At 43.9% G+C, this 17,232-nt stretch overlaps 1 protein-coding gene across 3 annotated transcripts in view; it reads right to left on the reverse strand.

Annotated features, from left to right (window-relative positions):
* ZC3H12C (zinc finger CCCH-type containing 12C) overlaps nucleotides 1-17,232 on the reverse strand; it is a 76,074-nt gene that overhangs the window by 22,661 nt on the left and 36,181 nt on the right. For all 3 annotated transcript variants that reach the window (XM_046016106.1, XM_046016107.1, XM_046016108.1), the window contains exon 2: nucleotides 16,388-17,136. In XM_046016106.1, coding sequence (XP_045872062.1) covers nucleotides 16,388-17,136 — 749 coding nt within the window. The remainder of the gene's footprint in view (nucleotides 1-16,387; nucleotides 17,137-17,232) is intronic.

The following is a 17,232-nucleotide window of genomic DNA, read 5'->3' on the forward strand; positions in this document are numbered from 1 at the left end:
AGCCAGCGCGCCTACAGTGGCCGCAGCCAGACCACTCAGTCAGAGGCAAGTCCTGCCAATCGCGGGCCGCAGCAGTAGCAGCGCCGGGGGTCTGTGCAGGCGGCCGGGCTGAGGGCCAGGTTTGCCCACCAGAGCAGCCGCGATAGGAGGGTGCCCAGTGCTACTGGGCACCACAGAGCACCTTCTAGGTCAGACCAGGAGATGTAGCTGAACTCAGATGCAGTAATGCATAGTTGGCAAAATGGAGAAAGAGAGAAATATCCGAAAGAAAGAGAAAGCTCAGATGAGGAGCTAAACAAAATGGAGAGAACCAGTCTACCTGATAAAGGGCTCAAAGGAATGATCACACAGACGCTCACTGAGTGAGTCTCCAGAGCATGTGAACTAAGGTGACATCTGCAGTGAATGGAAAAGGAACCGGTCAGAGCTGAGGAATACAACGACTTAATGAAAAATGCACCAGAGGGAATTGACAGTGGATTAGAAAATGTGAACGAACGGTCCGTGCGCTGGAAGGCGGGTAATAAAAAGCACCAAGCTAAATAGCAAAAATTAAAAAAAAAAGGTAGATTACGGCATCTCTGGGACATCAAGTGTCCTAGTGTTTGCATTACAGGGATCCCAGCAGATGAGATGGGGTAGAAAACTTACAAGAAAGAAGAGCTGAAAACTTCGCTAACCTGGGAAAGGACAAAGCCCTCCAGGTCCAGGAAGCAACGAGAGCCCTAAACAAGATGAACCCAAGGGGGTCCACACCAGACACTAATTAAAACGGCAAAAATTAAAGAGCCTATTCAGAGCAGCAAGCAAGAGGAAAACCGTCACATTCAAGGAAGAGCCCCTAAGGCTATCGGTCATTTTCTCAGCAGGAAGTTTGCAGGCGCAAGACACTGGCAGGGACTAGGCAAAGTGGAGAAAGGGGGACAACCTCCAGCCAAGAGTGCGCTGGCTGGAAAGACTGGGCTCCAGAACGGAAGGGAAAAGCGTTTTTGCAGACAAACGCAAGTTCAGTTCACCACCACTAAACCTGTCTTACAAGAAATATTAAAGGGACTTCCAAAAGGCCCTAACTAGAAGAAAAATAAAAAACTTCACGGGTAAAAGCAAACATAATGGTAGCAGATCAATCACTTACAAAGCTAGTACAAAGGTTAAAAGACAAAAGTAGTAAAATTAATTATATCTACAAAAATTAGACAATCGGCTCAAAGGGGCAAGGGCGGGGGGTAAAAATGTTAGGTTTTAGAATGTGTTCAAGTTTAAGCGACCGTGAGTTCACACAGACTGCTGTAGACTTAGGCTGTCCCGACAATCACAAACCTAAAACCTGTAATAAATACACACGGAAAGAAAGTCACCATTCCCGAGGAAAGACCAAGAGACGAATGCGACAGAGAAAGTGTTACAGAAACGAGCCGGACACAAGGAGCGGAAGGGCCGGTGGCAGTAAGTACACGCCCACCAGTCCCTACTTAGACCCCGTGCTGCAATCAGAAGGCACCGGGCCACGGAAGGATAAACTGAGTTGATGATGAACTTGCCTATGATCCTGCAGGCAACTCATTCAGCCCGGAAGATGCACCTGGACCCGAGGCGACGCGGCAGAGACACACGCGCTACGCACACGGAGGTGAAAAACGCGGGGATAACAATATTTCTATCACGACCGACTTTAAAACAAATGATGATAAATCAACCCAACCAGCCAGAGGCGATAACACTGGTGAACACCTACATTCTCAATCTAGGAGCACCTAAATATATAAATATGAACATAAAGCATAATCGACAGCCATCTAGTAACAGGAGGATTTGGCAGCCTGCCTGCGTCGGTGAGTACAGACCCCGAACAGAAGATCAACAAACAGTGCCTCTGAGGGACACTTAGACAAGACAGCCCTGACCACAGCTGGAACATTCTCTCCAGAAAGAGGAGAATCCACGGATCCTTTTTGAGCACACATGGAACATTCTCTAGCATAGATTACACATGGGCCACAAAACAGGTCTCAACAAATTTAAGATAGAAATCAAGCAGGGGCGCCTGGGTGGCTCAGTGGTTTAAGCTGCTGCCTTCGGCTCAGGTCATGATCTCAGGGTCCTGGGATCGAGTCCCATGTCCGGCTCTCTGCTCTGAAGGGAGCCTGCTTCCCTCTCACTCTCTCTGCCTGCCTCTCTGCCTACTTGTGATCTCTCTCTATCAAATAAATAAATAAAATCTTTAAAAAAAAAAAAAGAAATCAAGCATCTTTTTTGAGAACTGGGGTATGAAAAAAATTGGAAGAAACGCAGGAAATAAAATTCTGCTGCATTCCTATACCTTAATAATGAACTAGCAGAAAGTGAAATTAAAATAATCCCATTTACAACTGCATCAAAAAGAATAAAATACCTTGGAAGAAATTCAATGAAAGAGGTGGAAAACCTGTACTCTCACATGGATAAAGGTACTGAATAAATGTTACTCAAATGTCCAAAGCAATCTTCAGATTCAAAGCAATCCCTATCAAAACACCCACTGTATTTTTTACAGAACGAGGACAAGCAATTCTACGTTTGTGTGGAACTACAAATGACCCGAATAACGAAAGCAATGTGGAGAAAGGACACAGCTGCAGGTGTCCCAAAGCCAGATTTCGAGACAGACTACAAAGCTGTAGTAATCAGAAACAGCAGGGTAATGCCCCCCAAAACAGGTGTGGAGATCAACGGAACTAACCTGAGAGTCCAGAAACAAGCCCACATTTCTACTTAATCATTTAATCAGTGATGAAGGAGGCAAGACTCTACAATGAGGAAAAGACATCTCTTCAAGAAATGACGCTCGGGAAACTGGTCACTTTCTTACCCCAAACCTCAACATGGATTAAAAACCTGTAAGTCCTGAAATCATAAAACTACTAGAAGAAAACTTAGGCCGTGATCTCCTGGCCATTGACGTTAGCACCATTTTTCTGGGTCTGTCTCTGAGGCAAGGGAAACAAAACCAAAATAAAAAAGCAACCTACCTAACTGGGAGAAGATATTTGCAAAATTAATATATCCGATAAAGATGAAAGGAACTCACACAAGCAAAACAAAAACACAACTCGAAACTCCACAAACAATCCAATTAAAAAACGGGCAGAGGATCTAAACAGACATTTTTCTAAAGAAGAAATAGATGGCCAAGAGATACAGGAAAAGATGCCTAACATGCCTAATCACCAGGGAAATGCAAATCAAAACCACAATCAGATATCACCTCCAGCAAGTCAGAATGGTTAGTATCAAAGATGCAAGAAATAACAAATGTTAGTGAGGAAGAAGAGAAAGAAGAGAACGTTCGAGCACGATTGGTAGGATTATAAATTGATTCAGCCACTATGGAAAACAGTATATATGTCCCCCCAAAAATTAAAAATAGAAATACAGTCCAGTAATTCCACTTCTAGGTATTTAGTCAAAGAAAAAGAAAACACGAATTTGTAAAGATGTATGCACCCCTATGTTTACTGCATTATTTACAATAGGGAAGCAACCTAACCATCTACCAGTAACAGAATTGGATACAGAAGATAGTGCAGTGGAGTATTACTTAGCCATAAAACCTTGCCATTCATGACGACATGGATTGACCTAGAGGGTATTATGCTAAGTGAAATAAGCCTGACAAAGACCAATACCACATGGTTTCATATGAGGAATCTAAAAGAGAAAACTAACAACATACCCAAACAAACATACAAATGATAAGAATCATAAATACAGAGGACAAACTGGTGGCTGCCAGAGGGGAAGGGTATAGGGGAACAGTGAAACACATGACGTGGACTGAGCAGTACAAACCTTGTTGTAAGTCACAGCGGTACAAAGTACACCTGAGGGAATACGGCCAACAATTTAATGACTTTGTATAGTGACACATGGTAACTGGGCTTACTGTGCTGAGCATTTCCTCACTCATAATTGCTGAGTCACTATGTTGAACACCCGAAACTCATACCATGTATGTCAACGATGCTTCAATAAAGTGGTGAACTTATGAAAAAAAAAAAAACAAACTTGGAAATCACAGGTGATTTTTATTCTCGTTCTGACATTTGTGTAGCAAGTATACTACTTATATGATCCAAGGGAAGCTCTTCTTAAAAAGATTTTCCCATAACTGATCTAAAATGTAATTGTAAAAATAACAGAATGTCATACTGTAACACATTAGCACAGCTAGTTATTGTAGTTCCAATACTAGGACTACTACATGGGGATGGCTTAGTGAGTTGCCCAGTGTGGTGAAAATGACGTCACCTTTGGGTATTTTCTTCACCAGTTTTCTGTGTGACGGTGGGAGTTACTTGCTCTCAGTTTTCTCACCTTTAAAATGGAGATAAACCCAGGAACCTTGCAGGTGAGAGACGAACAAGGCAGTGTCCGTAAGGTGTCCCGCACACACACTGGGCAGGAACGACTTTTAGTGCCTTTACTCTCATGACCCTGTAATCCTAATTTGTGGAAGATGGAGACAACTTGCTTTGGAAGGAAAACGAACCCAACAAAGTCTTCATTAGCTTTAATCTCACCACTGATAGTAAATTGTGATTTTGAGAACAATAGATTTGATGGCTGGAGATCACTACACTGTTTCGGTTTTCAAAAGAAACCAAAAAAGTAATCCAGGTTATCAGAGGGCTGCAAGGAGAACAGCCTTTTTTATAACCTTGTATATGTCATTTTTTATTTAATCAAGAATGTGACTTATAAGTACGCTCTGTTCTGCACTGGATGGTCCAAGGATGACTGTAAACCCAGGGGCTTTAATGGGCCACTGTCACACGAAGCTACCCATAAGAACACACGTTCGCAAGGTTGTCGAGTCGTTACAATGAAAAACTGAAGAGCCAGAGGTACCCCGTTAAACTCGAGAACCAGGTTTGAATCTTCTGTGCCAAGCCCTTCGAGTTTAGATTGAACTCCGTTACATTACAGGAAGTCGGGGCGCACTAGATGCTAATCACAGAGTAAGTGGAACATGAAAACACGCACAATAAAGATACTGAACACTAAACTACTAAGAGACCCAGGTGCTCTTCAAATATGTCATTGCTTGGTATTTTTTCCCTCAATTTTTAGGCCTGCTCATATATAAACCATGTTGGACATTTGAATGTATTTTAACTTCAAAGAACTCTTTAAAAAGTGGCTTTAAGGTTTTCACTGATTTAAAAGAAATTCTCACATCTCTCCTATGTTCCTTAAATAGGAAGAAAGGAGTCAGCTGGATGGAATCTTGAATACGGAAATAAGATAAAATTCTACTTTCTGTCACTGTAGTCTAAATTTCATATTGTATGATAATGTATAATGAATTCCATGCACTGTCTTATGGAAATCCAAAATTTTCTTTTACGCTGAAGGCTCACACGACTGAAATGATTGATGTCTCTTTTGTCACTCTAATAGCTCCTCAGATTTGTGATCTCTGATCTTTTTTCCAATAAACCAAGAGCACTTTGAAGCTAAACCTGGTTAGGATGCTAACCACTGACTGTACCACCAGAAACCAAGTCTATGCTCCCTTACTGGAAATCATTTAATCAGTGTTCATCAAGTTGTGTTCACCATTTCCACACTGTGGCTCAGAGACACTTGTAGGTCGCAGGGAAGGGAATTTTTAAGTGGAAAAAAACCCACCTGTAGGACTCCAACAGAATTCTGATTTTGTCTGTTCTAAAAATATGCTTCCAAGATTTGCAGGATTAGACCGCTTAAAAAAAAGTCTGAAAAATCACTGATGTTCAATAATGAAAATATATGAAATGTAAACTAGTTGACTATCACCATCCACTTGGTTATGGATGTAACAGCAGGAGTCAGGAGAGCTTTGAGGACAGAAAAACATAAGGAAGGAGGAAAGGGGAAAGACTGTGTTGACCTTATAAGGTCCATAATTTGAAGCCAAAATTAATAATACGCACATCTAGCTGATCCTGACCCAACAGGTCATTAGTCTAAAGATGTTGCAGAGAACATATCTGTTAAGTAGGTATAAAAATGTCTTCCATTTCAGCAAAAGTAGAAAACAGAGAGAGACCCTAGTCACACTTTCCTATTTTTATAACTGGGTAACATTTCCTATTTCTTGTAGTTAGTAACACTGCTTAGGGGATCTGTAGTTAATAACTTCATTCGTATGTAATGGGATGGCTACTGTTGCTGAGTCCTAGGTTAGGTCTAAACACATCTGAGATCACATGAAAGTTTTCTGACCACTGCCTGTTAAAAAATTCCTGGTTAATGACAACCAGAACCGTGAATTCAGGATTATAAAGAGATGCAGTGGAATATTACTAATATTTGTCTTTGTCATACTCTGTACTGATACAATTAAAAACAGAAAAAACTAGTCATGATTGTTTCTTTTTGTAGTCTCTAAGGACTTTCTTTACAACAGTAAGAGAAATGGGACACTGCCAACTAACCTGTAAGTAATACCTAGAATGCTCACCTAGGGGGAAATTAAGCTGTCCTTTAGTTAATGGTAAGCCCCAATGAAGCTAGGGCATAAAAAGCATTCCACTGAGAAGCTGTCTAATAGAAATGTCAACAACATACATAATTTTAAATGCTCTAGTATAGTGCATGTTTAAAAGCAAAGAAAAAGTAAAAAGCAGTTGAAATTAATTTTAGTAATATTTCAGTTCACTTAATTTATCAAATATTATCACTTCAAGACATAACGGCAGTGACTGCTATATTTCACATACTTTTTTTCAATGTGGTATGGATTTGACATTTACAGAATATCTCAGTTTGGTCTAGATACATTACAAGAGCTCAAAGCCACGTGTGGCCAGTGGTCACCATGCTGGACCACACGGGTCTGCCGCACAGAATTTCATTACTTTTTGTTGAGAGAACCAAATCAAATTTGAACGACCTCTCCTTGTGTAAACCAAACACGAGGGGGGGAGGCTCCAGGAGGATTTTATTAACTGGATACTGGGCCTGTACTTACAGGCTACACAGGCAACAGGACAGCAAATCCATGAAATAATGTACAGCAAATTTCAGAGTCCGGCTAAGATGACCTTCAATATTCAAATTTACATTGAAAGGAGCTCTCAAGTTCACAGAACCTCACAAACCAGATTAGATACATGAAAGCCTTTCTGCGTGTTAAAGATCAGAAGCTAAATCCCGTTACACAGACTGCTAAACTCTGCTTGTTTTTCATAATTATCTGGGTTTACCCCACTAGTCTTGATATAAAGAAAAGTTATCACAACTTACTTATTTTTCTCTGCTCATACTCTAAAGTCTGTATCTGATTTCTGTTCAAACCTTCAGCGATTCACCTGGGGTGTTTGTGTACAGCCCTGTTAACACCGAGATGTGTACTAATAACCAGTTCTTATCGCAAGCTTTTTTCGGGGTAGAGGTAGAAATGGTTACTTTCTTCATTCTCTGCTGTGTGACTGGTACACGAAAGCAGTGAATATTCCTAGTTCATCTTTTTTCCCCCAGTTGTCCACAACTTAACCTTTGCATATATTTTCAAATATAAGTAGATCTCCTCGTCTGCAATCTTAGTGCTGAAATCCTTTTCTAAACTTATCTGCACAGTGAACTCTTTTTTTGCTTTTAAAGATTTTATTATTTGAAAGAGAGAGCGAGCGAGGACAAGCAGGGGAGGTGGGGGAAGGGGCAGAGGCAGAGGGAGAAGCAGACTCCCCACTGAGTAGGGAGCCTGCAGCGGGACTCGATCCCAGGACCCTGAAATCATGACCCGAGTGGAAGGCAGATGCTTCACCCACTGAGCCACCCAGGTGCCCCACAGCGAACTTTTTAAAAGGCTCATCTGATATGCCCCTCCTGGACCTGCCAACTTGCCAACCTGCTTCAGTTCTTTCAGTGGCTCCTGGTCATTATCAGAGACACAATATAAGGATGGATCCTATTGGTCAAACGTGGTCCACCTGAGATTATTAGCAAAGAAAATATCTGTCCTAATTCTCTGCACAAACATGCAACAGTAAAGCCCACCTACTAGTCAGGAGGTTTGATCTAAATCCAGAAAGCCTAGTTCCCTGACCAAGAGAGAGGACTAGGCATGAGTGGGGGAAGGGGTGGGGGGCGCGTTTCAGTAATTCGTTTGCGTCAGAAAGAGAGGAATGGTGCGCCTCGTCTTCACTCCGCTCCACTGGAGAATCTGTGGTACATCAGCGTGCAGGGGAGTGATGAGGCTCTGGGTGTTTTCTGTTTACTACTCACTGAAAGCGTAGAAGCTAAAGACAGAGACACAGTTACTTTTAATGAAGTCAGGTGACCAGGTCACGACACACAGTGAAGAAATCAAGAACTCGAGTCTGGAAGATGGCAGAACAGGACGCTGGGCTCCCCTCGACCCACGGGCTCACTAACAGCTACATCCACATAACAAATTCTGAAAATGACCTGAAGACTGGCAGAGCAGACCTGCTACGGTTCATCAGAATTCAGAAGACTTACTGCAAAGGCGAGGAGGGGCGGGGCCCTGCTTGGGAGCCAAAGCTCGGGTGGGAATTGCCGTGATAGGAGCGGCAAGACCATCAGACCCCACGCCAGGCACCCGCGGCAACCAGGGACCTGCCCTGGGAAGGTGAGTGCATAGAACACCCGGAAAGCCCTTCTGGCTTTGAGAATCAGGAGGGCTTAACTTCAGGAGGGCCAGAGGGCAACAGGAAACAGAGCCCCGTCCCCCAAAGAGCCAGAGTAATAACTCCACTGAGACACAGCACAGGAACAGTGGTTTGGAAAGTGCCTGGTGTATACACGCGAGGGGTTTATTGACTGATCTTAGAATGTGTGATGGAGGGAGGGGCAGAGAACCGCAAGAGATTTCTCTAAGTATGAAAGTGCTAGTGGGTGCCATTTCTCATCCCCGCCCTCCGCAGCCCAGGGAGCCAGATGCTTGTAAGAGTCCTATCAACTCTCCACCTACCTCGCCAGCACACGAACCTGCCCTGACACTCCCCTGCAGCCCTGTGCCATCTAATCCACCCATCCTGGTGGGCAAACCTCCAGAGCAGCTCTTGCCCCCAGCACACCCTGCAGGCAATCCCCGAGGGACCGGCACCCCCGCAAAGTGACTCCTGCCTGGGGAGGGAGAGACACACACACCAGCACGCCCATAGTTCCAGCAGCCCCGCCTCTGAGTTGGCTGCATCTGGAGAAAGGCCTGCCCTTCGGTGCACCTGCAGATGTGGCAGAGAGACTCAGGGCACATACTGAGTCTGACTGCCGGCCCCACTCGCCACCAAAGGCCTCTCTGACACACGGGGAGCACGGCCGTGGTGGTGCCTGCAGTTGTGGCAGAGAAGCTAACCGCAGACCCCTAGTCTGACTGCCGGCCTACCCATAAGCCAACCACGGCAGTGGCCTCAGGCCTCTCAACAGCCTGGGGACCACACCTGCCTGGTATGCCCACACCAGGCAAAGCGGGTCATTGTAGCTTGCCGGGCTGAAAGCAATCACAAATCAGCCACAACAGCAGGGAACACAGCATCTCCTCTAGACAAGACCACTGTGAGACCAGAAGACACAGCTAACCCCCCCAACACACAAAAATAGACAGAGTTAGACAAAATGGGGAGACAGAGGAGTATGTCCTAAATGAAAGAATAAGACAAAATCACAATACTAAAAGAGCTAAAAGAAACGGAGATAAGCAATATGCCTAATAAAGAATTCAAAATTATGATCCTAAAAGATACCCACCAGCTGGGGAAGAGTGGATGACCTCAGAACTTATAGAAACAGGTAGAAAATATAAAAAAGAGCCTGTCAGAGTTGAAGAATTCAGTAATGGAAATAAACAATATACCAGAAGGAATAAACAGCCGATGAGAAGACACTGCGGACCAGATCAGTGATCTGAATGACAAGGTCATGGAAAGCAACCAAGCTGAAGAGCGAAAAGAAAAAAAATAATTAAAAAATGAGAGTAGTGGGGCGCCTGGGTGGCTCAGGTCATGATCTCAGGGTCCTGGGATCGAGTCCCGCATCGGGCTCTCTGCTCCGCAGGGAGCCTGCTTCCTCCTCTCTCTCTCTCTCTGCCTGCCTCTCTGCCTACTTGTAGTCTCTATCTGTCAAATAAATAAATCTTAAAAAAAAAAAAATGAGAGTAGTTTAAGGGAATTCAGCAACATCACCGAGTGTAGTAACATTCACATTATAGGAGTCCTGGAAGGAGAAGAGAGAGAGAGCAGGGGGCAGAAAACTTTTAAGAAAATAACTGAAAATTTCCCTCATCTGGGGAAGGAAAAAGATATCTAGATCCAGGAAGCACAGAGAGACCCAAGAAGATGAACCCACATTGGTCTAAACTAAGACACATAATAATTAAATGCCAAAAAGTGGTGATAAAGAGGCAATTTAAAAAGCAGCAAAAGAAAAGAAAACAGTTACATACAAGGGACACCCCGTGAGGCTATTAGCTGATTTTTTTTAGCAGAAACTCTGCAGGAAACATAAAGTTTTGGATAAACATTTGCAGGAGTGGCAACTGGGCTGAAAGGAAGGAAAAAATCTCTACAACCAAGAATACTCTACCTAGCAAGATTATCAATCAGAGCAGAAGGAGAATTTCCCAGGTAAACAAAAATTAAAGTTCATCACCACTCAACGTGCCTTACAAAAAACATTAGAAGGAGTCCTTTAAGTGAAAAGGCCACAATTAGGAGAAAATTATGGAAGAAAACAACTTCACAGGTAAAAGAAAATATGTGGTACAGGTAGATTAATCACTAATGAAGCCAGTCCGGAGGCTTGAACACAAAAGTAGCAAAATCAATTATATTACAAAAATTAGTCAAGGGACACACAAAATAAAAGGCAGAATATGACATCTCTATATAAAATATGTTGGGGGGATAAAGATTTAGTGCTTTGAGAATATGTCTGAACTTAAGTGACTGTCACTTTAATATAGTCTGTTAATACACTAACACACACAAGACAGTAAATGGCAACCAGTGAGAACTACAAACCAAACCTGTAATAGATAACACAAAAAATAAAGAGGAAGGAATCCAAGTACAACACTAAAGAGTTATAAAACCGGGGCACCTGGGTGGCTCAGTGGGTTAAGCCGCTGCCTTTGGCTCAGGTCATGATCTCAGGGTCCTGGGATCGAGTCCCGCATCGGGCTCTCTGCTCAGCGGGGAGCCTGCTTCCCTCTCTCTCTCTCTCCCTGCCTTTCTGTCTACTTGTGATCTCTCTCTGTCAAATAAATAAATAAAATCTTTAAAAAAAAAAAAAATAAAGAGTTATAAAACCACAAGGAAAGAGAAAAAGAAGAAAGGAACAGAGAACTGGAAAAAAACCCAAAAACAAACAAACAGAAAACAATGAGGAAAATGGCAATAAGTACATAGCTGTCGATAATTATTTCAAATATAAGTAGACCAAATGCTCCAATCCAAAAACATAGGGTGAGTGAATGATAAAAAGCAAGACCAGTCTCTAGCTGCCTGTGAGCACACACAGACTGAAAGCGAAGGAGGAGGAGAACATGCACTGTGTAAATGGAAACGGAAAAGAAGCGGGGGCGGCGGGCGCCTGGGTGGCTCAGTGGGTTAAGCCTCTGCCTTCGGCTCAGGTCATGATCCCAGGGTCCTGGGATCGAGCCCCGCATCCGGGTCTCTGCACTATGGGGAGCCTGCTTCCTCCTCTCTCTGCCTGCCTCTCTGCCTACTTGTGATCTCTGTCTGTCAAATAAATAAATAAATAAAATCTTTAAGAAAAAAAATAAAAAGCATATTAATCATCGGGGAGTAGAAGCACGCTCCCTCCAAGCTCCCCTAGGAGGGTCCCTGCTCTCCTGGGAGCTCTGGTGTCTATCTCGCTTACGTGGCTTCTCCCTGTGTGACTTGGACGGCGCCTGGATCTAAGAGCCCAAGTCTTCTTCTTCGTCGTCGTCGTATTTTTTTTTTTTTTTAAGATTTTATTTATTTATTTGGCAGAGAGGGAGAGAGCACAAGTAGGCAGAGAGGCAGACAGAGAGAGAGGGGGAAGCAGGCTCCCTGCTGAGCAGAGAGCGGGATGCGGTGTGGGGCTCGATCCCAGGACCCTGGGATCATGACTTGAGCCAAAGGCAGAGGCTTAACCCACTGAGCCACCCAGGTGCCCTGAGCCCAAGTCTTTTTTATGAAACTGGGGAAATCTTCACTGAAAACCACTGATAATATTAACTTGAAGCAAGAATTAAAATACTCCTATAAATCGTACAAATAAAATGGACTACAAAATTGCTATGCTTATTAGATACAAACAAACCCAAAAACAAAACCCTGGGATAACAAAGTATTCATTAGTAACTATATTCCGGGTTGAAATACAAAATCTAGCTCTAATGCAGTAACTATAATTTACTGAGCACCTATGACATGCCAGGCACTTGGTATTATCTTTAGTTCTCATAACAGGCCTGTAAGATAAGAATTCTACTTTTTACAGTTCTGAAAAGGAAGGCTGGAAAGTTTTAACAACATACTTAGAATCACAAAAGTGGTACAGAGAGAACTCATTTTTTTTTTAAAGCCTACTTTGGTAATTTTAATAAAAATACCCTTGCTTTCCTACTTCTAATTTCTATCTAAAGAATCATTTTCCATCAGTTTTACAGCAGGCGTTTAAATGAAACTAAAAATATATTCATCTTATATATGCACTACTTCTGCCTGAGAGATCAGAAAGAAAATTAAATAGGATTCTAGTCTTAACTCATCCCCACATTTACTTATGATTTTAACATCATGTGTACAAATTATGTAATAGGTTTGCCTAACTTAGCGTGAGTGGGCAATTAATTTTAAAAGTAAAAGCATGTTCTAGTTTATGAGACATGAAATGGGTGAAGTCTGTCCGCATTTTTGGTTAAAATAAGAGTTTGAATCTGAAGTAGATAGGTGTATTTTTAAATGATTTTTTTTCCTCTTACTTTATGGAGATCTTACAAATGGCCGAATATACAAGTTTACTACGAATTCTCACGAGCTCTGGCACTTCCAGAGTTACGGACGTGCTGCAACATTGTATTGTGACTGGCAGGATAATGCTGCTGTACTAAAAATTTCCCGTCAACTTGTTCTGTCCTGAAATGCCTGGAGCACTTCGGTCCCAGCGTCAGATTAAAATACAAGATGGTGAGAAGGGCAGGCTCTGCACCGTCCCGCCCGCCCAGCAGGGGGAACTGGCGGGGCCACACAAATGCGGGGGCAGACGTCTGTCTTCCCACCTACAGAAGAACAGACCGTGTTCACAGGCCTTCAGGATGCCGCCTAGTTCTGAACCACAGTTCTCCTGGGGAGGATTTCCACCATGTGCGGGGAGTGGACTTCAGAGTCAGATGTAAATTTTCAATTATTTCCGGTGGAAATTTTCATTTCCACTGGGAACTAGGAGTTAGTCGTGGGAGTGGACATGAGGCTGATCCGACTGTGACGTTGTTTATCTAAATGACAGCCATCTTAGGAATTCATTTCTGTGGGCTCCACGTTCTAGAAATCTCCAGCCCTTCTCCCCCTCCTGTCTGTCTGTGTCTGTACGTTTCACGGTGCATTTACCTCTATTGCCAGATACTCCCCTGGTGCCCATCTTGTTCTCCCCCTTCAGAATGCGGCTTCCAAAGTTCAGCTGTCCCGTGGTTACTGCCTTCCTCTCCTGTGTACATGCTTTCCCTGTCTCCTCTGCTTACCTAGGCTCATTCTTAAACCCCAAACTAAACAAAATCCTCCCCCAACACTTCTTCCTCCTCTTTCTTCCCTTCCTGCGTCAACTTTCTAGAACGCTGATCTAGTTCTATTTATTTCTTCTTCTTCTTTTTTTTTTTTAATTTTTAAGGAGGCTCCATGCCCAGCGTGGGGCTCGAACTCCCAATCCTGAGATCAAGAGTCACACGCTCCTCTGACTGAGCCAGCCAGGCGTCCCGATCCTTAATTTCTTGACCTCCTTGTAACTGGGCTTCTCTCTTCAATGCCAAATGGAATTCGTGAAAACAGTGGCTTCCTGGCTGTACCCACAGGATATTCTCTCCTTAAAGCCTGCTCTCCTTCCAGTCCTGATAGCATCTGTGGCCCCTTGGTTTTTCTAGCACTCGTATTTTTCATGCTACTCTTCTCCCCTCCTGACCTGTAAATACTCACATTTCAGGCAGAATGACCAGTGACACTGGCTATGTGCCAGAAATAGCTGCGCACTCAAGAAATACATTATTATTTGGGCTCTATCATAGCCCCATTGATTCAGATTCTCCAAGAGTAGAGTCCTAGAAGGTGTATTTTTTTTAGGACTCCCCTGGGGATTCTGACTTCTGGCTACAGTTCTAGGTGGTTCCTCCAGATCCTATCACCTTCCCTCACTACTCCCTCTTCTGGAGATTTCATGATGTTTTGGCCTTATAAGTTACCACTCTGCTTAGGTACCATCTCCTAGTTCTGGATTACAAGGAAAATAAAAATCATTCTGTGGCTAAGTTTGGGCAAGATTAAACAACAGAGAGGTTATTTTACTGAAAGTCTTCTCAAGGCCATACCTATGCTTCATACCTCTAGGACACTCAAGGCCCTCTGTAGTCCATCAGAAAGGGTTGTGGGGAGACCCAAATTGATCTCCTACCTCCAGCATCCACTTTAAGCATCACTGCCAGGTTATGAGTATAAGGAACAACTCTATTCCTACATCCTCTCCTCAAAAACCTTCAGGTACCTTTGGATTAGGGTCAAGTTTAAATTCTCCAGCTTGTCACTCAAGACCTTAAAAGGTCTGGCTTCAACCTTTCAACTTGTTCCTATCTCTCATTATCCGATAAAAAGTACACAGACTTAGAAGTAAGACATATTTGGGTTTGAATTATGCTTTTCCTTGGGTAACAATAAATACTCCGCAGGTCTCATCTGCTTGTAAATGAAAGAAAGATAACACTGCCTCCACCTGAAAAGGTTATACTGAGGATCATAAGTTGATCCTTCTCACACCCTGGGTACAAGCCCTTACTTTGACCTACTAAAAACCAGTGGCTCCCAGATTTCAGTACACATTCCTATTAGCTGGTGTACTTGCTACAAAAGGCGATGCGTGAGCTACCCCTGGACCTGTACTTGGTGAATTTGTGTGTGGGATGGTGTCTAGAAGTGACCTAGGTCTCTAGAAGTGACCGTCCAGTACCAGTAGCCAGCGGCCACTGGCTAGGGGTGCTACTGAGCGCTGGAGTCTGGCTTGTCTGAACTGAGAAGTGATCTAAATGTAACATAGTCAGTTTTAAGTCTTACTATCCTTAGAATAATGCAAAATATCTCAGTATCGATCACATGTTGAAATGATATTTTGGCTATATGCATCTAAATAAAGTATGTCCTTTCCTATCAATTTTACCTGTTTCATTTTTTAATGTAGGTACCAGAAAATTTAAACTGATGTATGTGCCTACATTATTTCTATGGAACAGCATTGGTCTAGACGCTTCTCCAGATGATATCTGTGGTAGAGAACATCAGAGCACTTCCTAAGAAACAATATAGGAAATTCTAAGCTCTCTGAAAGAGTGGACACCTTTCCGTATTTTTAGATCCCCACCAGTGGTCTGAACATTGTGGGTAATTAACTTTATACTAATTGAATTTAGAAGCACTTAAAATGTTATCACAATTCGTAAAAAGAATTTCATTAGAAGTTTTTGTTTCTTAAATCCCATTCCTAAGGAATTATTTTTGAATTTACATTTTTAAAAAAGATTTAATTTATTTATTTGACAGAGAGAGTAGCAGGCAGAGGGAGAGGGAGCAGCAGGCTTCCCACCGACCAGGGAGCCCAATGCGGACTCGATCCCAGGCCAAAGGCAGATGCTTCACCGACTGAGCCACCAGGCACCCCTGAATTTACATTTCTCAAGTGAAACAAAAGACATTTGAAACTCTTAGATTTGTTCCCAAATCAACAAAAATAATGTTTGAAAGAATGGGCATTTTTCCCCTACGGTTATTTGACTCTGCACAGAAACAGACTATTTCTCCGACTAGATTTCAAAACTGCCAAATATTACTGGACTCAAGACCCTCCCTTACAACCAGCGGTTAACACTCAGCCGGGAACATGCGCTGATTTTAATGCCACAGTAATGTAGTCAGATGAGGGAAAGGAAAGAGACTTACAGGGGGGAAGGGGTCTGTCTTTAAGGACAAGTGGGGTGAGAATGCTGACCCCCTGAAGCAGACTGGCAGAAAACCAGAAGTGACTAACCAGACACACATAGGCCAGTGCTGGGATGCGGGACCATCTCGACTTCACCCACTGCCAGGAGAGGACCGGCCCCGAAGCGAGCAAGCCCCCCGCCCCTAGGAGGGGAAGAAGGGGCGCAGACGGCCCCCCTCACCTCATGGCCACGTTGCTGCCGTCGATGACCACTGGCCTCAGGTTCTCGCCGTCGTCCGCGAGCGGCTCCTGCATCGGCGAGTCCGAGCGCTGGGACTCCAGGGAGGACGAGTCCCGCGGCGCACTGGGCATCGCGCTCACGGCCGGCTCGGCGTCGCTCTTGTTTCCCAGCTTGACCAGCTCTCCCAGGATGTCGTTGATCAAAGCATCGGTCCCGAGTTTGTGGAGCACGAGCTGCACCTGCTCCTCCGAGTAGCCCAGCTTCAGCGCGAACTCCAGCTTGGTCTGGTACTCGCGCACTGCATCGGCGGGCTGCGCCACCTCCCTGCACGCCGCCTGCGCCTCTGTGGGCTTAAAGTCTTGCAGCAAGTCACTGCGTGTGAGCACGCGGGGCTCCAAGCAGGGAGACCGACACAGCTGTCTGTGAGTCTTGGTCAACAAGCACGGCTCGACCGAAATGCTCAGTCGTTCCGACTCATTATCAGAATGTGCGCTTCCGTCCGAGTCGCCCGAGCTCGCGTTCTCTCCCGACACCTCTTTCTCCTCCTTCCCGGAGTGCACTTGATCCATCGTCGGCTTCTCTACCATCGACCACGGCACAGGTGCACTTGAGTGTGGGTCAGTGCTCTCCACATAAAGGTGGCCGAGGTCATGCCCCAGATGATCCTTCAAGCCCATGAAGCTGTTCCGTGTACTTGACTCCACTTTGCTATTTTTTCTGTATTCCTGAATGCAAAGCACCCCGTATTCCTAGAGAAAAAACATGTAAGACATTTAGAATTTTGGCCTGTTTCATTTGTTTCAATAAAGCACGTGAAAGAACACGGCCAGACTACGGAAGGTCCA

The sequence above is a fragment of the Meles meles genome, chromosome 8 (assembly GCF_922984935.1).
Source record: "Meles meles chromosome 8, mMelMel3.1 paternal haplotype, whole genome shotgun sequence".
NCBI lineage: Eukaryota > Metazoa > Chordata > Mammalia > Carnivora > Mustelidae > Meles > Meles meles.